The 27,520-nt window shown below is 38.3% G+C and overlaps 1 protein-coding gene across 2 annotated transcripts; it reads right to left on the reverse strand.

The window, feature by feature from the left end:
• Nucleotides 1-1,712: 1,712 nt before the first annotated feature.
• LOC133803689 (DNA replication ATP-dependent helicase/nuclease JHS1) lies at nucleotides 1,713-27,520 on the reverse strand. 2 transcript variants are annotated; one of them, XM_062241802.1, is made up of 34 exons: nucleotides 26,959-27,520; nucleotides 26,707-26,874; nucleotides 26,393-26,617; nucleotides 26,020-26,082; nucleotides 25,673-25,888; nucleotides 25,531-25,584; nucleotides 25,386-25,447; nucleotides 24,773-24,905; nucleotides 24,523-24,633; nucleotides 24,325-24,421; nucleotides 24,092-24,174; nucleotides 23,475-23,540; nucleotides 7,303-7,458; nucleotides 7,119-7,174; nucleotides 6,953-7,010; nucleotides 6,765-6,875; nucleotides 6,624-6,680; nucleotides 6,344-6,478; nucleotides 6,011-6,253; nucleotides 5,408-5,482; nucleotides 5,125-5,243; nucleotides 4,932-5,004; nucleotides 4,725-4,829; nucleotides 4,412-4,579; nucleotides 3,959-4,028; nucleotides 3,729-3,880; nucleotides 3,561-3,638; nucleotides 3,382-3,474; nucleotides 3,152-3,289; nucleotides 2,892-2,931; nucleotides 2,713-2,786; nucleotides 2,452-2,589; nucleotides 2,117-2,236; nucleotides 1,713-2,029 (listed from the first exon to the last, which is right to left on the reverse strand). In XM_062241802.1, exons 1-34 carry the CDS (start codon nucleotides 27,367-27,369, stop codon nucleotides 1,865-1,867), a joined length of 4,113 nt encoding a protein of 1,370 aa, XP_062097786.1. In that variant the 5' UTR covers nucleotides 27,370-27,520; the 3' UTR covers nucleotides 1,713-1,864. The 2 variants fall into 2 exon arrangements, 1 of the variants encoding a protein (XP_062097786.1); XR_009878102.1 differs by lacking the exons at nucleotides 1,713-2,029; nucleotides 2,117-2,236; nucleotides 2,452-2,589; nucleotides 2,713-2,786; nucleotides 2,892-2,931 and having other exon boundaries at nucleotides 3,184-3,289; nucleotides 3,382-3,494.

A 27,520-nucleotide genomic window follows, 5' to 3' on the forward strand; every position in this document is an offset into this window, starting at 1 on the left:
ATTCCTATCAGGGTTACTAGTTACCCATTCAAGTTTTCATATCTAATTTTTTCCCCAAATTTGGATGTTCTCACTATGGTAACTGCTTACTCATTCACATTTTCATCCTAATTTTTTTTCTTCAAATTTGAATGTTCTCATTAGGGTAACTGGTTACTCATTCACGTTTTCATATCTATATTTTTATTTCCGAATTTGGATGTTCCTATCAGAGTTACTAGTTACCTATTCAAGTTTTCATATGTATTTTTTTCCAGATTTGGATGTTCCCACTAGGATAACTGGTTATTCACATATTCATAAAAAAAATTTCTTGATTTGAATATTCCTATCAGGGTAACCAGTTACTCATTCACATTTTCATATTTTTATTATTTTTCTTACTAAATCTGGATGTTCCTAAAAGGGTTACAGTAAAAAGAAAATGTTGAAAAAATTTATTTGAATTTGTTTACATATAGTGGAAAAAACTATAAAAAAAAATTACAATAATAAATAATAAAATAATTATGTAATGTTAAAATATGTGTGAAAAAAAAAAGAAAAAACAATGGAAGGAGAAAAGAATAAATACAAAAAAGAAGAAAAATGGAAGGAAAAAATTAAACAAAAAATAAGGAGAAAAAATTGAGGAAAGAAAACTAAAAAAATATGAAAAAACAAAACAAAAGAAAGAAAAAAGACAAATGAATGAATAAAAATGAAAAGAAGAAGAAGAAAAATAATAGAAAAATAGAAAGAAAAAAAAAGATGGAAAAAATTTGTACAAAAAAAAGGAAAAAAAAAAAGAAAAAATGGAAGGAGAAAAGAATAAATACAAAATTAAAGAAAAGATAAAAGGAAAAAATGAAAAAAAAAACTTAAAAGTTATGAACAAAAAACTAAACAATATAAATTAAAGAAAAAAAATAGATAAATGAATAAAAATGGAAAAAGAAGAAGAAAAAAAAACAATGGAAAAATAGAAAGAGAAAAAAAAAAAGATGAAGGAAAAATTTTATAGAAAAAAATGAAAAAAAGAAGGAAAAAATAAAAAATTGAAAAAAAAATTACTTTCAAAATAAAAAAAAATGTAATTATGATAAAAAAAATGTGGCATAATTATATATTTTTTTAAATTTATAAAAAAGAAAATCACATAAATATGAACTTTCAAATCAAAAAGTTATAAAAAAAAATAGAATAATTAAATGTACATATTTTTTGTAAAACAACCTTTAAAATTTTTATGAAAAAAAAATCCAAATAACTAATCCATGACCCTTCTCGTATAAATATTTTGCAATAAATACATATAAGTTTAAGTAAATATTTAAATAAAATATAAATCAATGAAATAGTATAAATCCTTTAAAATATTAGAAATTTCCAACAAAATAAATATAAAAAGAGATAATAATCTCCTTTGCTTATTGCTTTTTTAAATAATGATTGATTATTTACACAATGATATATAATTAATCTCAAAAGTGGCATGATTTTTAACTTATACAGACTAAAATAAAACAATTATTGTATAAAAAATGTGCTAACTTTTGTATATATTTAGCATTACTTATCAATTAGACATTTAATCCAAGTATAGTTTTAGAAAAGAAATTAGTCGTTTTAATATACTCTTATAATGATTCATCTTCCCCAGACCAGTGACCATGCCTTAAAATAGCACCCAAGCATTTGAGATGGATACAATAGCTGTAACAGAATTTAATGAGAAAAAGAAACAACTTTTTTATTACATTTCTGAAACTGTTACAAAATCATTGTTCATCTATACAATAGCACAACCTTAACATTGTTGCACAAATAATCACCAAAATTTTATATCTACACTTGAATACAAAATGCTCTCCGAATCGTCCTATCATCTCAACTGTGACTGTGAGCACCTCTTAAGCCCTCTGGTGCAGTTGATACCCTTCTTCGGAGCACAAACGATGCCCGATTGCTCTTCAACTTTCTCGATCAGAAGCTTCAGCAGTGGAACCTTTGAAAGAGTCTTACATGATCCAACCATTATCAACTTTTTCTGTAAAATTATACGATTATGATGCTGACATACATAAAATAAAATGAAAGAAGACCACTTTCTATTTACAATTAGAATGGAGCTTACCTTGGCCCTTGTAAGAGCCACATTAATCCTATGCCAATCTCCAAGAAGTGAAGAACTGCAGTTTCTTGGGTTTTCACTAGATCTTACAAACGACACAAGTATGCAATCCTTATCTCTTCCCTGCAAATATACAGATCTAATATAAGAGATAAAGATTTAGCAACATGACTCGGATCTGAATGTTCTCTTTCTTCTTTCAAAATTTACAAAGGTTCCTGTAGAATGTGAGTGAGGAATCCTTGTGTGATTTATATGCACGTTCACATTACTTAATCTCAGTCAGGATTAGGAAAAATTATATCAAATCAACCAAAAAGTGTGAACTTGTGTTAAACCTGATATTTGTCAATGGTATGTATCTCCACAGAGGTCAAGCTTATTGTTTGGCGAATAATATTTGCCTGGGAGTTATAGGGGGTAATGATGCCTATATCTTCCTCTTCAATTCCATTCTTCACTAATTCCTCCGTGACCTATTAGCCAAGATGAATATATCATACACTTAAGGTCCAAGCTCATTCAATGATATGCATAACAGAATACGAGAGAATTTTTTACATATATAAATGTTATGTAGAAAGAGAAGAAAAACAAACCTCTATGACAATTTGAGCTTCCATCGGATTGTTTATGGTCTTCTGATCCTTTGCCTCATAAGCAGGTATTGTATCTAGCTTGAGAAAGAAGATGCAATAATAAGAAAACCAAGGCATCCTACAAAACTATTTATTATCTTTCGACCACACAATCAAAAGGATCTGAAGGACTTAAATACCTGTATTAATAAATATGACTGGTCTGCTTGGATTCAAAATCTGCAACCATGAGAGAGCACGCATTATAAGAACTGAATTTTATCAAGCCTTTATATTTTATAAGGGGCAAGATAATGCATTTAGCCTCAATGTTCTTGACTGATGATGCTCATCATAATTACGATGAAAGCAAAAGTATGGTATGGATATCAAATATACATGAATTAAGTATGAGGGAATAAAATACTGGCACAGTAAAGATGGAGGAAATTATTTTTACCTCCTGAATCCACAATGAACCAAACTTCAAACTTGAGAACTTAAGTTTGGCATTAGCTATGTCAGAGGAACCACAACATAATTTATCACCATATATCAAGGCATTTGATAGATCCATAATGCCTCGAGACATCCGATACTGCATTAAATGTATTAGTTAACTATCCAGAATATAACCAACTCCAAGAAATATAAATAAGTATCAATAATAATAATGGTAAATATTCTAACCTGGCTTCGCAATGCTGAAATTGCCTGAGGATGTGCTTCTGATAGCCTACGAAACAAGCTTACCCCCAGCCCATTTTCCCGAGCTTCTACGCTCTAGGGGTAAAAAATGCACACTATTAACAGATTGTAGTTTTTCATAAAAATCAAGATATGTGTATATATAACATGAACATTTATACCTGGACAAGAGGAGGTAACTGATAATGATCACCAACCAGGACAAACATGGAAGCAAACATTAAAGGCCCAAGAGACACCTGTGAAAATTGTAAATTGCTTATGAATATAGCATCTTAGAAATTTACTCTTGTTTGAGATACTAATAAGAGCAGAATTTTGATACATACTGGAAGGGTTGTCTGTCCAGCTTCATCCATGATGCATACGTCAAATCTCTTGTTGGTAAGCAAGGGACTAGTAATACCCAAACACGTAACTGCAACAACTCTGACTTGTTCTAATTTCGCTTTCATGTCTTCAACACCTTGCAAGTTCATTGCTGCCATGTACACCATAATTACAACAGGTACAAGACCAACAAACCGAATAAGCTCTTCAAATTCACGTAGAATCTAACCTGAAATGCTGTGTCCCCGAACTTCTTCATGCACAGCTTCATGTCTCCCAATGCGTAGAAAGTCAATGCCCTGTTATCATGTAAATTTTAAGAATCAATTGCAATATAATTGAGAAAAATACCAGCACTGATAGGAAAAATTGACTGAGTAACTAATGAATATCAAAAAGCTGTCATAATAACTTCATCACTGCAAAGGGCTGATGGTGCATCACCTCAACCAAAGCACTTTCTACCCATCAAAGTAAAATTCATTTGATCATTTTTAGATCTTAATACACAACATAATTTCCTGTGTCGCTAAGTATATATATTAAAACAAAACTCAAGTATCAAAGCGCACATGCTCATGATGTAAGCCAAACAATGGCTGGATTGCAGGACAGTAAGAAAATCAAGTCATATGTGTTGTTGCACTGTATATAGAATGTGTGAATGAAAGAAACAGCTGACCTGAGTCTTTAATTTGATAAGTAAATTGTCAACAGCAGAATTTGTGTAGGATGTAAGCAAAATGGATGCACCTCTAATTAACAAGGCCTTAACTGCATGAACCATGGTAGAAGTCTTTCCTGTACCTGGCATTCCTAGTATGAGTGCATAATCCCTTGCTGTAAGTATCTGAAATGCAAATTCATGGAATAAGCATCTGCATATTACACTAATTATAACCATATTAAAAAAGTAGACACACATAAAAGCCTGCTTAAAGAAATTGAGATGTTGCAAGAGTTAATGGGCCACTAGTAGCAAGATCTTAGAGAACCTTAAGAATGGCTAGACGTTGATCATCATTCAAATTTTTCTGTGACCACACGTAAGAAATTGCAGGATCCTGGCTTAAAATGCATCCACTGTCAAATCTAGGAGCCTACAAAGCATCCACGCATGCATAGAAATTCAGCAGAAAAAAATTAGAATGGCCTAAAGAAGGTGATAACCATATCCATACAAGATCGGTACTAAACTTTACCTCAAGGTCAACAATCATCTTCCTTAGATGTGTACTTTGCGCACTTTGTAGAAAGAGTTGAACAAGGTTAAACCTTAATAAAGAAATCAGGCATGAATTTAGAAAGGCTACATTGCATTACTCATTCAACATATCTAACTTGAGTAAAGGCATGAAAAATGAATAAATAAGATCAATGTAGTAGTGTAAATGCCTCATGATTGCAAATGAAGACATAAACTCATCTTTGTCAATCCACCAGACCTCCCTAGCAAGATCACATGCTTCTGAAGAAGCATTTCCTGGGAGCCTTAAGCGCTTGGATAAAGAGACCTAGAATATTGCAAAAAACTTAATTAGAGTCTGTTTTTCTTATCTAAAATTTGAAAATCAATACATTCATTACTGTATTAGCACATAAAGAAGGCTAAGCAATATGAAGCCAATTTTCAGTTCAAGCTATATGTATCAACTGTAAAGACAGGACTTATCCTTACAGAAACATGCCAGTCACTTGATTCTGTTACAACCCCACTAGCAATGGTTAGATGGCCAGACCCAGCGCTAAGTATCTAACCATGAAAAATTGGCAATTAGTAAATTATTGGAGATAATATACAATTCATAAGCAAATTATGAACTCAGTAATAAGAGGTGCAAAATTATGTGATGAGGTGTAACTAAAACAAATCCAGAGATACTTGAAAGATAAAGAATGATAAGCAATGTCTTTAATAGCTCTGGCTTCCCATAGATCAATATCTAGTGCTTGAAAATATATAACCAGAACTGGAGGGACTGGCAAGATGAAAGATAAAAAAAAATAAAAAAAAACATATATTGGATTTAGAAATGATGATTTCACAGAAAAATCACTTACACTGGCATCATAAGTTTATGTCCAAGAAATGCACAGTAAGCAAATACGTCTGTTAAATTATATACATATGCATGTGTGTATGTGTGTGTGTATACATATTTATGCATGATCGATGACTCTACTCTAAGAACCTTGAATTAATAACAACTATGTGAAACAATTTACTAATACTAGCTTCATGCGCATGCTCAATGAAAATTTACATTGTAAATACCCATACCACATAGTCGCCACTTTTTAAAGTGCAACGTGAATCTTTTGTTGGAGAAGATGGGGCATTCAGAGAATCCCCATCAGACAGCTTCTTATCAACAGAAGGAACACTGTGACATACGAAACGGTAGATAAATCTGTTGTCTTTCTTAATCTCCCAATGTGGAAGTTCGTCATGAAGAGCAATAGAAAAAAGACGAGCATGATCACTCCTCAAACTGTGTGATCGCCATATTTTGTTTTTAGAAAGCTGAAATAGATAAAATATAAAATAAATGACTTCATTGACGTGTACAAAGATATTGGCACAGTTTGCATATGATGATCCCAAAAGCTGCACCTGTATCTCTTTAGCTTCTAAGTCAATCAGCCAATCCCAGTGCCTAAGGAAACTACCATGAGAAGTTGTTAGGTGGTGAGTGTTTGAATCAAATAAATCCCCCAATCCACTACTCTCAGCACTTCCACCATGTACCTGAAGCATTTAAATATGATCACATTGAAAAACCTTTTCAAACCTTCATATTTTTCCCAGTTAAAAAGAAATAGTTGAAATTCTACAAGAGTGTACATAACATAATTGATCTGAGTCACCCTACAAGCAGACAATTGGAACTTACCTTATGATAGATGGTACAGCCATAGAGATGACGACAGCCTTTGCACATGTTCAGACTCTAGAAAATAAAATTTATAAGAAATTTAAATGAAATGACATAGATTCTAGAATCACTCTCTGCTACTAATACAACAACCCACACCTGTAACATCGGTGGCAGCACTTGCGTTGTTAATGCCTTAAGGATATCAGTTGCAAGATCATTGCGACGCATGATTAGCCCAATTAGGTCAGATCTTCGAACTGAAATTCCCTATAGACATATCAACAGACATTAAATAGACTTCAAGATTTTAATGGGAACATATAATTTATGCATTTTATCACTACCTGTGTCTGATCTGACTGGAGATAGTATAGAAGACCTGAATCAATATGCTTTTGGTACCTAAAGACAGATATTAAAATCAAAAGGAAAATGTTTTTCTCAAAACCCACTTAAATTAGAAATCTGGTGTCTGTGAGAAATAAAAAGAATGATGTAACATAGTAATACCTCTCAGACATCAAAAGTGTATAAAGGATTACTTGGGCACTGTGTTCCGTAGATGACTGCAAATATCAAAGAGAGGAAAGATGAACATCAAGGAGATATATCAATAGTGTTTTGTACAACATTCAAATTTTGTATTCTTCTGGAATTAATTTGCACAAATTTTACGAAAATAAATTGAACTTACCTGGCCATTCGGTGCTTTCCCACTTTTAAACTCTAAAGGCATCACATTCTCAGTTCTTCCATTTTTGTTTGATCCCACTTCAACTCTAATAGAAGCATCAATCATCCCTTTCAAACCATATTTTGGAGCCCACGTCATCTCCTCAATATCAAGTACCTAAAAGCGTATATACATATAATTGTATATTTAAAAAAATATCCATAAATTCCTACAACAAAACATCAACAAATGAATAGCATACAAACAACATACAATATCAATCTTCATAAACCAGATGTAGCTTGTTCAGGCAGATGAACATCAAGCACACATGCTTGTTAAACCACATGTTGACAAGATATATTAAGAGTAGTTTAGTTACATTTCTGTTTTGGTTTTGGTCTAACTAATTTCTGTTAGTGGTTAAGTTGTTTAACCATTTAACTTTGCCTATGTGTAGGTTTGTTCAGCTTTTGTACAGACACTTTGATATTGCTTTTGACTGAAATAGAAAAGAGGGTTTTCTTTCCTAATATGGTATGGTATCAGACGCAACAGAGCTTCCTCTATAATTTTCTTCTTCAAGCTTCAATGGCACGAACCAGAGCTACTAGACACAGACCCTCCAGCGCATCCACACTTCCAGCCACCACGATGCTTTGTCTCCAGATGCTCCACCTCCTCCGACGGCCATGAATGCTGAAGCTCCACCTGGTTCAAATCGAACCAACCAACCCAGCACCTCAAATCGCTTCTCTGCCCTAGCCACTCCGGATTGACATGCTCATGAAGATGGGAGTAGCCCCTATTTCTTGGGCACAAGAGACCACCCATGCCTTGTTCTTGCTTCTCCACCTCTAACCGACAAGAACTTCCAACAATGGCATAGGGATTTCAGGATTTTGATTGGTGCCAAGAACAACTTTGCTTTCCTCAATGGCTCTCTACCACAACCAGATGGTAATGTCATGGATCATTCCCTCTATTTCTGCTGAAATAAAAAGTAGTATTATGTTTCTTGATACTGCAGCTGTAATGTGGTCTGAGTTCGACAACAAATTTGATCAAGGGAATGAGCCACTAATCTTTGAGCTCCGTGAATCTTTAATGGTCTTCATCAAGGTGATAACTTTGTAAGTGCTTATACTCAACTAAAATCAATGTGGGATGAGATTAGTGAGTTACACCCTAAACACCTTGTACTTGTGCTGCATCTATCGATCATCTTAATTTTCTCAATCAAGAACAAATGTTACAATTTTTTACTGGCCTTAATGAATCCTTTCATGCTATTAGAGCTCAAATCCTTCTCATCGATCTATTTTCCTCTCTTTCCAAAAAAATTTCCATGATCATTCAAGAACGCCAAATAAAACTTGGCTCTTCTCACCACCCAAACATAATTGCTGCTGCCACCTCTATACCTACTGCCCACAATCCCCAAAATTCTCACAACCCCTCTCAAAATCCCTCTCATCATCCTTCCCAATACTCATCACAACAAAATTCCCATTACCCTTCACACATTCCTTCTCACAACTCAGCCCCCAATCCCATTCAAACACCTCATCCTCATTTTTCAAGAAACAAAAAGATGCGCCTCACTTGTACTCATTGTCACAAACCACAGCATCTCAAAGAGAGGTGTTACTCTCTACATGGTTTCCCTCCAGGTTATGGGGATAGAAGGAAAACAGAAGCTCCACCACCGAAACCTTTGATCAATCAAGCTTCTACTTCAACTGAACATATTATCTTGCTTTCCTCACATCTTATTTCTCTTCTAAGTCAACAGCTTCAACAAAATCACACAACAAATGAGGCTCCAACACCAGTTGTCTCCAATGCATCTGGTACATCCTTTCCTTTTTCAAAAAATCTTTGGATTGCTGATAGTGGAGCAACCCATCATGTTTGCTATGACATTAATTGCTTTACTTCTCTAATTGCTTCTAAAGTCACTCTACCTAATGGTTTAAAAATTGACACAGAAAAATCAAGAACAATCTCTTCGAACTCCACTTTGTCTTCATGATGTTCTTCATATACCCACATTTCAATTCAATTTATTTTCAGTTAATGCTTACATTACTAGCACTAATAATTCAGTGTTATTCACTCATTCTCATTGCTTAATTTAGGAACAACCCAAGACAACCACAATTGGGATTGCTAAACGGGTTGGTACCTCTATTTGCTTCAGCAAGATATCTCTATTTTACTGCACTAATAGAGCTTTAGTTTTTCAATCTAACCTTTCATTGCCTTACTGGTCTTTTGCTGCACAAATTGTTGTGTATCTTCTTAACAGGACACCATCATTCTTGTTAAAAGAAAAGTCTTCATTTGAACTACTGCATCAAAAAGTTCCATCATATGAGCATCTTTGCAACTTTGATTGCCTTGCCTATGTCTCTACTCTTCCTTCAACAAGACACAAATTGTCACCAAGATCTCATGCACATATTTTCATAGGCTATCCAGCTGGAATGAAGGCTTACACTCTATTAGATATTGAATCTCAAAGGATAATTCATTCAAGAGATGTTATCTTTCATGAAAACATTTTTCCTTTGAAAAATTCAATTAGTAGTGATATACTTGATAAATACTTTTCTAACACTTTGTTGCCTCATTCTGTTTCAGCAAGCTCAAGTTCATATCCTTCAACATCTTCAACAAAAGATGCAACTCATGATGTACTCACTTTCATATGATAGATTTTCAGCCCCTTTTAAAGCTGCCATCTTAACAGCTCACACCATTGTCGAGCCCACTTCTTATGCTAGTGCTTCCACAATGCCGGAATGGAAACAAGATATGCAAATGGAACTTGGTGCTCTTGAAGCCAATAATACTTGGCACATAACCTTTCTACTGGCTAGACAACATTCAATTGGCAGCAAATGGATTTACAAGATTAAGTACAAATCCAATGGTGAGAAAGAGAGTTACAAAGCTCGTTTAGTGGCCAAAGGCTATACACAACAAGAAGGCATCGATTATTCAGAAACCTTTGCTCCTGTTGCAAAATTTAATACTTTAAAATTACTTCTTACTTCAGACGCCACTCATAATTGGCAATTACATCAATTAGATATAAATAATGCATTCTTACACGGTGATTTAGAAGAGAATGTATATATAAAAATTCCCCAAGGGTATAAACCCAAGGGAAAACTTCCTTCTAACCTAGTTCGTAAACTAAACAAAAGCCTTTATGGCTTAAAACAAGCTTCAAGACAGTGGTTTGCCAAACTCAGCACCACATTACTGTTAGGATTAGTTTTGGTATGTTTTTATGATGTGTTTTAAGATGCAATTTTAATCTTTCATTTGGCTTTGTGCAATATTATGCGGGTGTTTATTGTGTTTTTAAGATTAAGTGTGATTATTAAGGATAAAGTTTGAAATTGCAGAAAAAACGCTTAATTCTTGAAGAAACGGTGTTAAACGGGCTAAGGAATGGAAACTAGGCAAAACCAGGGGTCAAATTGGTGATTTGGTGAAAAATTGGAATTAGAGCCGCAGCTCTATGGTGTAATGCTGCAACCCTAAGAGCTACAAAGAAGGGAAAAATCAGCCAGAATTAGTGCATAGGCGCCAGGGAGACAGAGTTTGGGCTCTATTAAAATGGGAATTAGCGCCTAGGCGCTGCAACATTGAGTCGCGGCGCTACATACTCCAAAGACGAAGTCTGGAACTTATAGCAATCCAGATCTGCAGCGCTACCAATGGAGACACGGCGCCAGTCCGTACAAAAGCAGAATTTTGGGTATTTTTCAAGAGCAATTTTGTCCTTTCGCACAGAATTAATTAGGAACCATAAAAGCTTTCTTAATGACATTTTTAAGAACGGATTAACCCTAGGAGATGGAGATGAGCACATTGTGGAGAATTGCAAGTGGAATCAAAAAACTCATCATAGATTTTCTTCTTTTCTACTTTTAATTTTTGTAATTTGGATGTTTTTTAATTCTTCTATGGTTATTATGAATTTTTTCATGAACTAAACTCTGTTTCTAGAGTGTTAATGGATTCTCCTGAAACTTTATTTTGAATTAATGCAAGTTTTATGATGTCTATTCTATTTTTGTGATCTATTCGAATTTATGCTTAATGTTTGTGATTGACTAGCCATCTATTACATGATTTATGTGATTGTGATTCGAATTCTGAGAAGTGAGAATTGATTATGTTGAAATTGAATAGACATAGATTTCATTATAGGACGAGAGTACCTATTTGGTCTGTGTAGCTTTAGGGTTGTCTTACTCAATGTCTGTCTTATGTTCATTTATCACAGAGATATAGAAAATTTACATAAGGTTGAGACTTGTACATCCTAGTACGAATATAAGTTACTTTTGTTAACCTGCTATCACAAGAGAAAATTGAATAGTATAATTTGTGTTAGTGGAATATAAAGTAGATGGTATACGAAGTTAATTGCCATCGTTCATTTAATTATTGAATTCTATTTCTCTTAATCTTGCAATTACGTTCTTATTTCAATAGTTTTACTTAATTCTTATAATCAAATTATCGTTAACTAAATAGAATATTAAGATTAATGATTGGTACTTGGTAACATCCTTGTGGGTTCGACTTTTCTTACATTATATTACTTGTTAAACGAACGTGTATACTTGCATGTAGAAAATCCGTAGCAATTACTCAATAATGGCTTCAAACAATCACATTCGGACAATTCTTTGTTTCTCAAACACAGTTCTACTTACTTTATTGCTTTGCTCATATATGTGGATGATATTATTATAGTAAGCAATAACAACAATGCAGTAAGTGAGTTCAAAATTTGTTTGGATTCAAACTTTAAACTCAAAAGATTTGGGTCTTCTTCGTTTTTTCTTAGGCCTTGAAATAGGCAGGTCTACTAACAGAATTTTTGTTTCCCAAAGGCCTTTTACTTTACAGCATCTAACGGAAAAATGATACTTAGGAGCCAAGGCAGCTTCCACTACTATGGAACCTAACATCAAGCTCAATAATGATGATGGTGATTTGCTTCTAGACCCTACATCATATTGTAGCATGATAGGTAAACTCATTTACTTAACAATTACTAGACCTGATATTTCTTTTGCAATTAATCAACTCAGCCATATTTAGCTTCCCCCGAACTCCTCACCTCAAAGTTGTCCAACGTATACTTCAATACTTGAATGGCACCCTGGGACAAGGCATTTTCTTCCATTCTAACTCAAACAACCAGCTTCATGCTCACGCTGAAACTGATTTTCAACACAGCAACTTTTAGCTCAAAGTATTCACTAATGTTGATTAAGGCTCTTGCATTGACTCCCGAAGATCAATTTCTGGTTATTGTGTTTCTTTGGGTCAATCTCTCATCTCATGCAAGTCAAAGAAGCAATCTACAATCTCCCGTTCCTCATCTGAAGCTGGATATAGGGCCATGGAAAATGCCACTTGTGAAGTTATTTGGTTCTTTGCTCTTCTCTGTGACTTCGGTATCCCTCACAAAACTCCTGCCATCCTCTACTATGACAATCAAGCTGCCATTCACATATCAAAAAATGCTATCTTCCATGAAAGAACCAAACATGTCGACATTGACTGCCATATTGTTAAGGAGAAAATACAATCAAGCCAACTCAAGCTTATACATGTCTCCACCAACAACATTGTGTTAGGCCTCCAACTCACATCACTTATGTTAGACGTAAGAAACAAAGGTGCTGATTCATATTATGGGGTTATAGAATTGTAATGGGTTGCTATTAATTACTATTATGTTATTTAAGTTGTGTGTTATTGCTGTCAGTTTTGGAATGGGAATAGGTTGTGGTTTATTTTATAAATAGGTAAGGGCTTGGTTTGTAAGGGTATCCTAGAGAGAGTTGTTGAATGTGTGGAGAGTTGGTGGTCTCTCGAATACCACCAGTGGCTGTGAGAGTGAATTTGCCTATTCCTCTTAATAGAAATTCCAGAACTTTTGTGCTTCAATTACTTACTGTCTTGCTAGTGTTGTGCTTGGTTTCTGGTTTGTTCTTGCTTATTTTTTCAGGTCTTAACAGTGGTATCAGAGCAGTCTCCTTCTTGGGCTATGGCGGGCGTGGAACGGGTGGAGAACCGAGTCGACGATTTGGAGGAAAAATTGGAGGCCATTCAAACTGAATTTGGCCAGCTGCGATCTAAGTTCCAGGGACTCGAAATTGAAAAACTGCGTGATAGGAATTTACCTATCTGTCGGCCTTTCCAAACAAGAAAACAGCACACAAAACAACAATAAAATGCAAAAATAGAATGAATAAACCTCTGTTTGTATTGATACCCAGGAATTCGAGAGCCTGGCCTCTCCTAACAGAAAATACCACTCAATACCAGCCTAATTAACATTGATTCTTACAAGCTATTTATATCGTTACCCACTGACTTATTGTGCACCCTAACCCACTCAATAACAACTCACTTAACTAACTGAAATTGGCAAAATATCCCCTGGACAGCAACTACCCCTGAGCTCCTTTCCCTTTGTCCCTCCTAGCATATACAAAAGTAATAGGATGCCTATCACTACCGCCGGCCACAAGTTTCACCTTGTCCTCAAGGTGAAAGTCTGGAAACTGTTCTTGAATTATCCGAAAATCCTCCCAAGTTGCTTCGCATTCCGGCATGTCTTTCCATTTGATTAACGCTTGAGGGGCAGCTTTTTGTGTGCCTGGCCGAAATTCCAACACCCTTTCAGGTGTCAAAATCCACTCCAATTCTGTTGTTAACTCAGGCGGTAGTTTGGATGGCTGCTGGTTGTGTCCCAAGGCCCCTTTTAACAGCGAAACATGAAACACAGGGTGTATTGTGGCACATGGTGGCAGCTGAAGACGATAAGCCGCTGTTCCAATGCGTTCCAGGATAGGAAAAGGCCCAAAATAGCGCTGAGACAGCTTCTCGTTGGTGCGTTTAGCAACTGTTTTCTGCCTGTAAGGCCTCAATCTCAAGTACACTAAATCCCCTACTTTAAACTGCACGTCCCTCCTCTTTTTGTCAGCCTGCGATTTCATCCTCTGTTGAGCTCGCTGAAGGTTCAGTTTTAATAACTCCAAAATTTTATCCCTTTCCTGGAGTGTTTGCTCCACTGCTGACACTTTAGTGTTGGCTGCCTCAAAACGTATAAGTGGTGGAGGATCCCTGTGATATAATGCACGAAACGGGGTCATTCTGGCGGCTGAATGAAATGAAGTGTTGTACCAATATTCTGCCCAATGCACCCATTTTGCCCACTGGGTTGGTTTAACACTAACAAAACAGCGCAAATAAGTCTCCAAACAGCGGTTTACCACTTCTGTTTGCCCGTCAGATTGAGGGTGATAGGCTGTACTCTTCTTCAAACTTGTGCCTTGGAGTCGAAACAGCTCCTTCCAAAATAAACTCAGGAAAATCTTGTCGCGGTCTGAAACAATCGAACGTGGTACGCCATGGAGCTTGACAACATCCCTCACAAAGCTGGCTGCCACAGTACTAGCTGTATATGGGTGGTGAAGGGGTATAAAATGAGCATATTTACTCAAACGGTCTACTACCACAAATATCGAGTCAAACCCATTAGATCTCGGCAGCCCCTCTATGAAATCCATTGAAATGTCGTCCCACACTTGGTCTGGAATGGGTAAAGGCTGGAGCAAACCCGCCGGAGATTGAGCCAAATACTTGTTCTGCTGGCAAACCGCACATTCCGCCACAAACGTCTGTACATCTCCTCGCATTCCTTGCCAAAACAAGTATGCTGCCACCCTTTGAAACGTCTTAAACACCCCTGAATGTCCCCCCATTTTACTGCTGTGATATTCCTGTAATAGGAGTGGAATGAAAGGGGATGAAGATGGGATGACTAACCGCCCCTTATATTTCAAACAATCTTGCACCAAGGTGTAACCTGCCACTTGCTGCCCGTCCTTCAGCTTTTTTATTATTGTGGACAGATTTGGATCAGTTCTAATATGGGCTTGAAGGTCCGGAATCGAGATGACATTTGGGACTGAAATGGCAGCAAAAAACGGCTCACAAGGTAAGCGGGACAGTGCATCCGCTGCCTTGTTTTCCAAACCCGGTTTGAACTGAATATCGAAGTCATATCCCAGCAACTTCGTAAGCCATTTTTGGTGTTCTAAAGCCACCAACCTTTGTTCCAATAAGTACTTTAAACTTCGTTGATCTGTCCGCACCAAAAACTTGCGTCCCAACAAGTACGGTCTCCATTTTTGGACTGCCAAAACAATTGCCATGAGTTCCCGTTCATAAATGGACTTCATGCGAGCTCTTGGAGACAATGCTTGGCTGAAATAGGCTATGGGGCGTCCATTCTGCATCAAAACAGCCCCTAAACCAACCCCCGACGCATCAGCTTCAAGTACAAATGGAGCTGAAAAATTTGGCAGCGCCAAAACCGGCACCGTACACATCGCTCTTTTGAGTTGATTAAAAGCCGAATCTGCCTCATGTGTCCAGCCAAAAGAATCTTTGCGCAGCTGGTCTGTAAGTGGCTTTGCTATACTCCCATACCCTTGAACAAACTTCCGATAATAGCCGGTGAGTCCCAAGAAACCCCGTAACTCCTTAATAGACTTCGGTGTTGGCCAAGACTCCATAACAGCCAGCTTACTTGGGTCGGCAGCCACTCCCCTAGCCGAAATCACATGGCCCAAGTACTCCACCTGCCCTTGTGCAAACATACACTTCTTCCTGTTAGCAAAAAGCTTGTGCTCTTGAAGGCGTTCCAACACCAACCGTAAGTGAGTAAGATGGTCCTCCAAAGTCGAGCTATAGATGAGAATATCGTCAAAGAACACTAGCACAAACTTTCTCAAAAAATCGCGGAACACCTCGTTCATGAGTACTTGAAAAGTAGCCGGGGCGTTGGTTAATCCAAAAGGCATTACTAAAAATTCATAATGCCCCTCATGTGTTCGAAAGGCCGTCTTCTCAATATCACTTCTCCTAACCCGGATTTGATGATAGCCGGACTTCAAATCGAGCTTGGAGAACACTTGAGCCCCATGAAGCTCATCCAACAGCTCATCTATGACTGGAATCGGGAACTTATCCGCCACGGTCTCCCTATTTAATGCCCTATAGTCAACGCAGAAGCGCCAACTCCCATCTTTCTTCTTAACCAGCAAAACGGGGCTCGAAAATGGGCTGTTACTTTGCTGAATTATTCCTGCAGTGAGCATTTCTGTAACTAGTCTCTCAATCTCATCTTTTTGAACTTGAGCATAACGATATGGCCTAACGGACACCGGACCCGCCCTTTCCTTAAGAATAATAGCGTGTTCCCTAGCTCGAACAGGTGGTAAACCTTTTGGCATGTGAAACACAGGCTGGAATTCCTCCAAAACTGATGCTACTGCCTGCGGAACAGCCTGTTGCTCGCTCAAACTCTCCGTGGACAGCGTCCCCAACTGAATCCAAAACCCTTCAGCCTCACCTTCCACAGACAGAATCATTGCTTTGAGTGAAATAGGCAATTTGCACAGACTTGGATCGCCTTGTAGTGTAATCCAAGACCCTCCCAACTCGAATTTCATCACCATGGACCGCCAATTAACCTGCATGTTCCCCAGCGTTTCCAACCACTTAATACCCAAAATCACATATGCTCCACCCAGCTCTAACGGCAAAAAATCAGTGACAACCCGCAACGCTCCTAAATCCAACTCAACATTGGCACAAATGCCCTCTGTGCGGACCTTTCCTCATGTTCCCAAAAGCACTCCATAACAAGTAGTGGCTGTGATTGGCAAGCCCACTGCTGCCACTATCTCCGTTGAAACAAAGTTATGTGTCGCACCACTGTCTATCAACACCGTTACCAGCCGATTAGCAATCTGCCCGGCCAATTTCATAGTGTGCGCGGACAAAATTCCCACCAAGGAATTCAGTGAGAGGGTGGCCAATGTTTCCTCAGATTCGCAATGATCATCCATGTCTGGGGACAGGGGCGGCGACTCTTCTGCTGGCATCGCATCCTCCTCATCAGCAAATAACAGAACTTGTAAAAATTTCTGATCACATTCATGTCCACGATGAAACTTTTTATCACAGCGAAAACATACCCTGCGAGCCTTCTTGTCTTGGTACTCATATTCAGTTAATCGGCGAAAAGGAGGAGGTTTTGATGGCTGAACTGTGTGGCTGCGTATGGTGGCTGCGGACTGGGAAGAAGATGAAGGTGTAGGAGACGTTACAGCTTGTTTCACGGTAAGTGATTGGTGAGGGCTTCTGTTTGGGGTAATTGGGCTTAGGGTTGGCTTAGTGAAATTTGACCTGATGGGCTGGCCCGTTTGCATAAGCTGGTGTCCCTCTTCAATCCTTTGGGCCGTATCCATGATATTGGCCAAGCCCACCGGCTGAAGGATATGCAAAGCCGCTTTGATATTCTCCTGAAGTCCACGAACGAAGCTCCCCTCCAGAACGTGATCTGGAACATCGGGAACCCTGGACGCAAGCATCTCCCAACGTAACCTGTACTCCTTCACCGTGGATGTCTGCGTGATCGACAAGAGCTCCTCCGAAACCGACCCCACTGGCGACGACCGGAATCGGAGAAGAAGCTGCTGCTTCAGATGCGCCCACGACGAAATCGGCCGCCTCTGGTTCTCCCACTGGAACCACGTCAAAGCATCCCCATCCAATCCGATAATTGCTGTTTCCAGCATCTGTGATTCTGTCAGATGCATGAGCAAGAAATATCGCTCCATTCGATACACCCAACCGTCTGAATTTTCCCCTGAGAAAAGTGGCAGCTCCATCCGGGGTGGCCGAAAATCCTGACCGAAGTTCTGTGCAACTCCCCACGGCTCCGATGACTGATGCGCTTGCTCCGGTTGACCACTGGACTGTTCTCTGGTCATAGGCGGCACAGGAGAAAAAATTGGTGCCCTCATTTGAGGTGATTGAGCTCCAGACCGAAGCTCCTTCGCCGAAACGGGCTTCTGACCACCCGCCTCTCCACTCGCAGATCCCCCTCCGGACTTCCCCGATGCTTGCAACAATTGGGCGAGATGGACCACTAAGAGGTCCATCTTCTTCTCCATCGCAGGCAACCTCAGAACTTCAGATTTCATCGACTCCAGCTCCCGAGGAAGGTGCTGGAATTCCACTCTCAGATCCTCCAATTCCTTCCGAAATTCCGACTGCATCAGCTCCATCTTCTCTTCCATCACTTCACTCTGCAAATCCTTCTTCGGCCCCATGGAGATCGGTGCTCTGATACCAATTTGATAGGAATTTACCTATCTGTCGGCCTTTCCAAACAAGAAAACAGCACACAGAACAACAATAAAATGCAGAAATAGAATGAATAAACCTCTGTTTGTATTGATACCCAGGAATTCGAGAGCCTGGCCTCTCCTAACAGAAAATACCACTCAATACCAGCCTAATTAACATTGATTCTTACAAGCTATTTATATCGTTACCCACTGACTTATTGTGCACCCTAACCCACTCAATAACAGCTCACTTAACTAATTGAAATTGGCAAAATATCCCCTGGACAGCAACTACCCCTGAGCTCCTTTCCCTTTGTCCCTCCTAGCATATACAAAAGTAATAGGATGCCTATCACTGCGCAACGGAATCGATAAAATTCTAAACTTGGAGTCAAGTATTTGCACCCTTGTTAGGTAGTTCGATGACTTTATTCATCAAAGGCCCAACTTGGGTCCTCGACCTTCTGCTAGATTTGGTGCGAGTCCGAACCCAGCGGCAACTTCTAGTAGTGATAAGGAGAAGAGTATGGACGTCGAGAATTCTGCGGAGTTACTTACGCCTAGAAACTCATCTGATTTGTTACCCAGGAAGTTGGAACTGCCCATTTTCAATGGGGTTAATCCAAATGGATGGTTGTTTCGGGCTAAGCAGTATTTCGACATCAACCACATGCTTCCTTCAGAGAAGCTTCGCGCAGCAGTGGTGTGTCTTAAGGGTGATGCTCTTTCGTGGTATTATTGGGAGGATGGAAGACGACCTTTTCGCGACTGGAAGGAATTCCGTGACATGCTTCTTGAACGTTTCCGGTCATCTCAAGAAGGGTCACTTCACGAGTAACTTTTTTCTCTTCGGCAACTCTCCACAGTTCAGACATATATAAAGCAATTTGAAATACTTTCAGCCCCTCTCTGTGATTTATCGGAACAAATATTGGAAAGTATTTTTATAAAAGGGCTATGTGATGACGTTAGGGCTGAACTCAAAATTTTGGAGCCCATGGGCCTTGTCAGGAAAATGAAATTAGCCCAGAAAATTGAAGACAAAAATCAAGCCCTTTTGTCGTACCGATCTGGACCCAATTTATTAATGGGGCAGCATACTCCTTCTGGTGCTACTTTCACTCACCGATCTTCTCACGCATCCACCATACCTGTTAATCGACCAGCTTCCTCTAATATATCAGTTTCAAAACCCCTTAACCAATCTTCTTTTCAGAGATGCAAGCCAAACGAGAGAAGGGACTTTGTTTTCGCTGTGATGAAAAATTTAGTCCAGGACACCGCTGTAAGAAGGACCTTCAAGTTTTATGGGTCAATGACGAACCAGAAGATTCAGGTGATGATGAACTGATCGCGAAAGCCACTACCGACAACACAGTGGTGGGGGATGAACCAGAATCTCCAGTGTTATCCCTTTCTTCCTTAGTGGGTCTATGCTATCCACACACTATGAAGGTGTGTGGGCTGATATTGGCGAACGAGAGGTTGTGATTTTAATTGATTTTGGAGCCTCACATAATTTTATTTCAACAAGCCTAGTTGAAGAGATTAAATTGCCTATTAGCCATACACGAGAGTTGGGAGTCACAATGGGCAATGGTGATGAGGTTCGTACTATGGGGGTATGCCAACAAGTTTGCTTACACCGGGAACAATTTGATGTGATTGCAGAATTATTTCCTCTGTGTTTGGGCAGTTCGGAAGTAATTTTGGGGTACCAATGGTTGTCTACTCTTAGGGAATCTTACATGAACTGGGGTACCATGTGTATGAGGTTTTCAATGGGAGGCTCGAGGGTTAAGCTTCAGGGGGATCCTTCTTTGAGCAAAGCTCAAGTTTCCTTAAACGCCATGATGCGAACAATCACTCATGAGGGGCATGGTCTGCTATTGGAACTTGGGCACATGACTTTGTTGGCACCTGATTTGGATAACTCGGCTTCGCCGGTTATATCGTCGCCAACAGTGGCCACTCTCTTAACTAATTTCAGTGATGTCTTCAACATGCTTTCTTGCTTGCCCCCTACTAGAGTCAAGGACCATGCCATTATTCTCAAGGAGGGCACCTCACCAATTTCGGTTCGTCCTTATCGATATCCTCAGTTTCAAAAAGATGAAATTGAACGGTTGGTTGCTGAGATGCTAGCGGCTGGGATTATCCAACCCAGTTCGAAACCGTATTCTAACCCAGTTTTATTGGTCAAGAAAAAAGATGGGAGTTGGCGCTTTTGTGTTGACTATCGTGCTTTGAATCGAGCAACAGTTCCCGATAAATTTCCTATCCTTGTTATTGAGGAATTATTGGCTGAATTACATGGAGCCCGAGTATTTAGCAAGATCGATCTTAAATCCTGATATCATCAGATTCGTGTCCGTGGAGAAGACGTGCCCAAGACTGCTTTTCGCACTCATGAAGGGCATTACGAGTTTCTTGTCATGCCGTTTGGGCTTACCAATGCTCCCTCCACTTTCCAACCCTTGATGAATGAGGTTTTTCGTGAATATCTCCAAAAATTTGTTCTTGTTTTCTTTGATGATATTCTAATATACAGTTCATCTGAAGAAAGTCATCTTTATCACTTACAGTGTGCTAATATTGCTGCTGATGCCCTTTCACGATTACCGGTTGAAGTCTCGCTGGGTACACTTTCTGCCATAAACATTCAAGATTTTGAGGAACTCAAAGAGTAAGTTGATGCTAATGCCTTTCATTCTAATATCAAGCACTGCGTGCAGCAAGATCCTGCTTCTTATTCTGCATATTCACTTGTTGGTGGCCATTTGAGATACAATGGGAAACTCGTTTTACTGGCAGATTCTCCTTATATTCCAATATTGCTTCGCGAATTCCATTGCGGGGTGGTCGGAAGACATGCTGGAATACGACGTACTTATCATCGTTTGGCAGCTGAGTTTCATTGGAAAGGCATTAAAAGATCTGTTCAGAATTTTGTTGCCGCATGTGATGTTTGTCAACGCAGCAAGTACGAAGCCATGTCTCCAGCTGGACTTCTTCAACCCTTGCCAATTCCACAAGTTTGGGATGATATTTCTATGGATTTCATTGAGGGCTTACCTAAATCAAAAGGGTAAGATTCTACTCTAGTAGTTGTCGATCGACTTTCCAAACATGCACACTTTATTCCTTTGAAGCATCCATTTTTTGCCCATTCTGTGGTGGAAGTTTTTATTTAGGGTGTGGTTCGCTTACATGTCGTACCTCGGAGTATTATTTTTGATCGGGATAAGATATTTGAGTCTTTTTGGACGAGAGCTATTCTCTTTGCAAGACTCTGAACTCAGACGAAGCTCCTCCTATCATCCACAAACTGATGGCCAATCCGAGGTGGTCCACCGGGGTTTAGAAACTTATTTGCATTGTTTTGCTTTGGATAAACCTTCTTGTTGGTCTGCATGGCTATCTTGGGCTAAATATAGCTACAACACCTCTTTCCACTCTTCGGCGGGCATGACACCTTTTAAAGCTCTTTATGGTCGCGACCCTCCGCCCTTGATCCGTTATGAGTTAGGTTCTGCTGCCAATGCTGAAGTAGAGCAACAACTGATTCAACGTAATGTGATTTTGACGGAGTTAAAGTCTCACCTTTCTCAAACCCAACAAAAGATGCAATCCTTTGCTGATTCAAAACGTCGTGATGTGAATTATGAGGTCGGGACCTTTGTTAATGTTAAACTTAGGCCTTATCGACAATAGTCCCTCGCTCGCAAAATCAATGAAAAACTAGCTCCCAGATTTTATGGCCCCTATGAGATACTTCGCCGCATTGGAAAGGTCACATATCAGCTTAAGTTACCCCCTACATCCAAGATTCATGATGTCTTCCATGTCTCTCAGCTTAAGCTAGCAGTGGGTAAGCATGCAACTTTTCCTGCTATTCCTATTCATCTCTCTTCTGACATGGAGCTTTTGGTGGAACCATTGGAGGTGGTTAGTGTGCGATCCTCCACACATCCCAACTATACGGGTACTGAGGTTCTCATCAGGTGGAAGGGGCTGCCAGCTTTTGAGGACTCTTGGGAGCACTTTGAGGTGCTTACAGAGCAATTTCCCCATTTCAACCTTGAGGGCAAGATTCGAGTTTGGGCGGCGGGTAATGTTAGGCCTCCAACTCACATCACTTATGTTAGACGTAAGAAACAGAGGTGCTGATTCATATTCTGGGGCTATAGAATTGTAATGGGTTGCTATTAATTACTATTATGTTATTTAAGTTGTGTCTTATTGCTGTCAGTTTTGGAATGGGAATAGGTTGTGGTTTATTTTATAAATAGGTAAGGGCTTGGTTTGTAAGGGTATCCTAGAGTGAGTTGTTGAATGTGTGGAGAGTTGGTGGTCTCTCGTATACCACCAGTGGCTGTGAGAGTGTATTTGCCTATTCCTCTTAATAGAAATTTCAGAACTTTTGTGCTTCAATTACTTACTGTCTTGCTAGTGTTGGTTTGTTCTTGCTTATTTTTTCAGGTCTTAACACATTGCTGATTTGCTGACCAATGCTCTCTTTCCAACTCAATTTAAAGCCTTATTATCCAAGATGAGCATCTCAAACATGTATAGCTCACCTTGAGCAGGTGTAGTAAGAGTAGTTTAGTTACATTTCTGTTTTGGTTTTGGTCTAACTAATTTCTGTTAGTGGTTAAGTTGTTACTATTTAACTTTGCCCATATGTAGGCTTGTTCAGCTTTTGTACACACTTTTTCATATTGTTTTTGACTGAAATCAAAAGAAGGTTTTCCTTCCAAATAAGATACGCATTTGAAGCACTTGAAAAACCAATCATTTTTGCATTCACGGTAATATCAAATTTATGAAACTATCTAGAAGTTGAAAGAACTTAAACATCTATGGGATGCAAATCTGTAGAAAGCTAATAAGACATAATGAACAAGAATAAAATCAACCTACACATGAATGATACTTTACCTCGGATATGTTGACTTGTTTGGATCCAATATCAGATCCAAAATTCACAACAAGGGTATTAGAGTCCTGCCAAGTAAATATATTAGAATGATTTAAAAAAAAACCTTTACAGGTTTTCAATGCAGCCATAGGCCGCCGTCAACACAACATATGATAGACAATGTGAAACATCATACACAAATATGAAAGGCACATTGTGTTCGTAATAGGCATTTCAGAGTGAATGAAATTTAAGAAAACATTGAGAATGATAGCGTGGGGCAAGGCACATGATATTTCACCTAAAATAGAAAGAACTGAATTTGCAGAAATGAGACACAAGCAGACAACATGCAAAACATAATTCAATGTCCATAAAAGAAATTTCTAAAACTACATATTCCTATGATCATTTTCTATAATGATGCATGACTTATACCTTACATAAAAAAGGAGAAACAAATAGAAAGACCTTGATACAATTGTTCTAAACACTAAGGAACCCTGAATATGGGGCTCAAATGTTACTAAGAAAGACATAAGACAGTTAAATTTACTGATTAGTGAAAGAGTGTAATAAAACAAATATTAAAAGCAAAACAATAAACCAGTAAATAAATAAATCAAGATTGACAGACCTGTGGATATTTGAAGAGCTTTACCCAATTCAATAACTTGGGGATGGCTTCAATCAATGTTCTATATATATCTTTTTCATTTACTGCAATTTACAAGATAATTTATAGTTGATCTCACTCAAAAATCAATGTTGGAACATAAAATAGTTTAGTAAAGAAATGTGAAATTGAATATAAACTGTGTTTCCAGCGGAAATGTAGACATATATTGTGGCATATGACATTTTCAATACCTCCACATGCATACAAGTTCTCAATATTTTGTTGAAGCAGTGTTCGTGCATATTCCTCCAAGAAAATTACTGTAGGCATCTCCTTTGTAAGCCCAGCCTAAAGAAGCAAATAAATTTGACAGGATGCTTGTAAATGTGAAACGAGTATAGAGACCATATGCACTAAAACTTTTACAAGAGCTCAGCTGAACTGCAAACCTGAAAAATCTGATGCAGCAATGTACCAATTAATGCTGCAGATGAATTCTCATTGCATCTTAGCCTCTCATCCAGGACAGTTCGCCTTGCACAATTGAAACTACCAGCAACCTAAGAGTATATCATTAGTTAGAAAAAAAAAACTAGGCCGAAATAAGCACAATCTTGTGTGATGAATAATACAACATTGCAGAGAAACAAGAAATAGGAAATTGTACAGCCTAACATTGGAATAAATAGCCAACATTACCCGAGTTCCAGACAACAGTAAATTTGGATGAACGATCAGAAAATTCTTTTCACGACTCACATGACAGTTTCCCTGGTCATCAAATTCCCCAATAATATTAACAGTATCTCCAGGAGAAATGACACTGTAAAACCTGGAAAATCCAGTCCAAAGAGGAGTAAGGAACAATAAGACTATAACCTAACCCAAATAAAAATGAAAAACTGACAAACATTCTGAAAAGAACAAACAAATAGTTTAACTTCAAGAAATACAATAACACCGAACCTTCCTACTTTATAATAAATTAATATATCTGACAGACGGGGAATAAACCCTTTCCAATAAGGGACGCTAAGTTGATATTTTTTGCTTAAACACTTCCTTTTGCATAAATCATCAGTCGTTAAATAATGCAAAGGAAAAAAAATTCAACCATCATGCGTTTAACAAAATGACAAGGCTGGAAAGATACCTAATACAAACATACTCCAGTAGTATTGCCTAAATGTGATTATATTGCTATGAAATTATGAAACCAGAACATTTGAATGGTAAAATGAGGTGGCAAAGAAAAAAGAAAATTTCAAAAAGATATTAATATTCTGCATAGCAAGAAATCCTGAAATACTACCATTCTTCCCACAAACAAGCAATCCGTTCTACTCCATTTTGCTCATTCAGCAAGCGCAGAACCTGAGAACCAATAATAATATATAATTTCATCTCTAATTAATTTGAAGCAAGAAGTAAATTCATGAATAACGCTTACTAGAAACCTTATAAGGTAATTGAGCACTAGATGAGTTGATGGTTCCACGCTTCTCGGATACCTGAGGAAGAAACAAGTTGCTGCATATTAAACTGATAAGAAATCTTATCTTTCAAGAGCAGTTGAACTAGAAAGTTTTAACCAAATACCTCTAATACTAGAAAATTACAATTGGAATAGGGTTCAGGAACCTCCTGAAGATCCAGAAGATGTGTTCTAACCCCTTTATCTGGAAGATCCACTTTGACAGGAATCACATCACTATTGCCATCTTCAACATGGCATTGAAACCCATCTGCATTGTCAGATGCTGAATCTTCAACAGAAATGACATCTTCAACCTGATCTAAGAGCTCAAGCAATGCCTACAGAAAATAATAAATTGAATCGAAAGATACCATTTGTAGGTAATATTACTTAGTTATCATTCCACAAGGACATGATGAAAACATGCGATTGTATGATTGAAAACTTTTCTCGGAAGAATGTATGTTACCTTTTTGTGCTGTTTTTGTTCCAGCTGATCATATGCTTTATTTTTTGCAACATCATTAGCATGCTGCAGTTTATCGCAGTATAAGTTAGAGAAGATAGCAACCATACTTTGTTCTAATTACGAGAAAATTATCGCAGCTATAAAGTAAAAGAAACAACTTTTTTATTTTATTTTTATTTCCAGCACCCAGAAAAACATTTAAGTGTGGAGGGAAAATGGGGGAAGAAACATTAGACTATATTCTTTTCTGTGTCCGTAAATATGTCGTGTAATAAAATAGCATTCATTTCCTTTCTATCGGGCATCCTAAGGTCAAAAGAGAGCCATGATTACATTACTAGATGAGTTCCCAACACTGTGAAAGCATAATTACCTTATCATGGCAATAAGGTAAGGAAGGCGGAGTTCGAAATGGGCTCTGTCTGCTTGCTACTTTACAGCTAGTTGCGTTGGTTGTAGTTCTACTAAAATCTGCATCCTGTTCTGGGTTAACCCTTTTCAGTCCATTCGAGGATACCAATGATCTTCTCAAAGCCTTTACTGTAGGCGTTGGGGAGGAAAGCCACTTCTCAACTTTCCCAGAAGCACCAGGTGAAGTCTGCAACTTTTGTCATTAATATAATTAGCTTATTTCTGTCGAAACAAGAGAATAAACAAGCAAAATCAAAACTAAACTAACGAACATGCCTTATTAACCGTGCACTGTTGAATGGTTAAGGAGTTTTGCCTTGAAGATTCTGCCAACACCCTCACCATCTCCGGCATTCGCTTCGAAACAGCTTGCAGTCTATCGTTGACAGGAGATATCTTCCATGTGATCTCATCACCTCCATCGTCCTGACTCTGCTTTATCAACTATAGACATATAGATACAATCAATAATAAGTAGAATATATATATATATAAACTGATCATAAGATCAACAAAACCAGTAGTTACCATCCCAGGCGAGAACTTGAAGCGTTTCAGGGACTTGGAAATCTCCGGTGAAACCTCGAGTACACTATCCTCAATCTCAACATTCTCACTCTTCTCCGGAAGTTTATCCTGAGACGCATTAGCTAAACCTTTACCGTTCTCCTTGGAGCGAGTCGTAGGGTTTTGAAAAGCCGAAGCAGCAGCAGCGTGATCATTATCATCATCATCGTCTACCTCAATAGGGTTTTGGGCGAGGGCTTCAGCGGGAACATTCTTGGGATGGTTCTGAGAAGCTAAGAGGGCATTCTGAGAATGGCGTTCGAAGAAATGTTGGATGCCGAACTTGGAAGGTTGCTGAGACTGATTGGTCTGATTCGATTTCTTAGAAGAAGAAGATGCAGCAGCAGCATTGGGCTTCTTCCTTGGACGCATTGAAGAATTGAGAGTCAGGGCTTTACAGCTTCAGATTTCTGCAACTTGAGAGAGAGAGTGAATGAGAGTGGAGGGAGATTGGTGTTTTGTGATTTCCCGCCCAAACAATTACGCTCAGAACTTCAGACAGAAAAAATGAGACATTGGGCTT

Source organism: Humulus lupulus, chromosome X (genome assembly GCF_963169125.1).
Source record: "Humulus lupulus chromosome X, drHumLupu1.1, whole genome shotgun sequence".
Classification (NCBI taxonomy): Eukaryota; Viridiplantae; Streptophyta; class Magnoliopsida; order Rosales; family Cannabaceae; genus Humulus; species Humulus lupulus.

What these genes read in the sequence shown, in the direction of transcription:
- LOC133803689 (XM_062241802.1), bottom strand. Translation starts at nt 27,369, where the DNA reads ATGCGTCCAAGGAAGAAGCCCAATGCTGCTGCTGCATCTTCTTCTTCT. An exon ending in TGCTGCATCAGATTTTTCAG is followed by an intron (nt 24,422 to 24,522) that starts GTTTGCAGTTCA and finishes TTGCTTCTTTAG; the next exon opens with GCTGGGCTTACAAAGGAGAT. An exon ending in AGATGATTGTTGACCTTGAG is followed by an intron (nt 4,830 to 4,931) that starts GTAAAGTTTAGT and finishes GATGCTTTGTAG; the next exon opens with GCTCCTAGATTTGACAGTGG.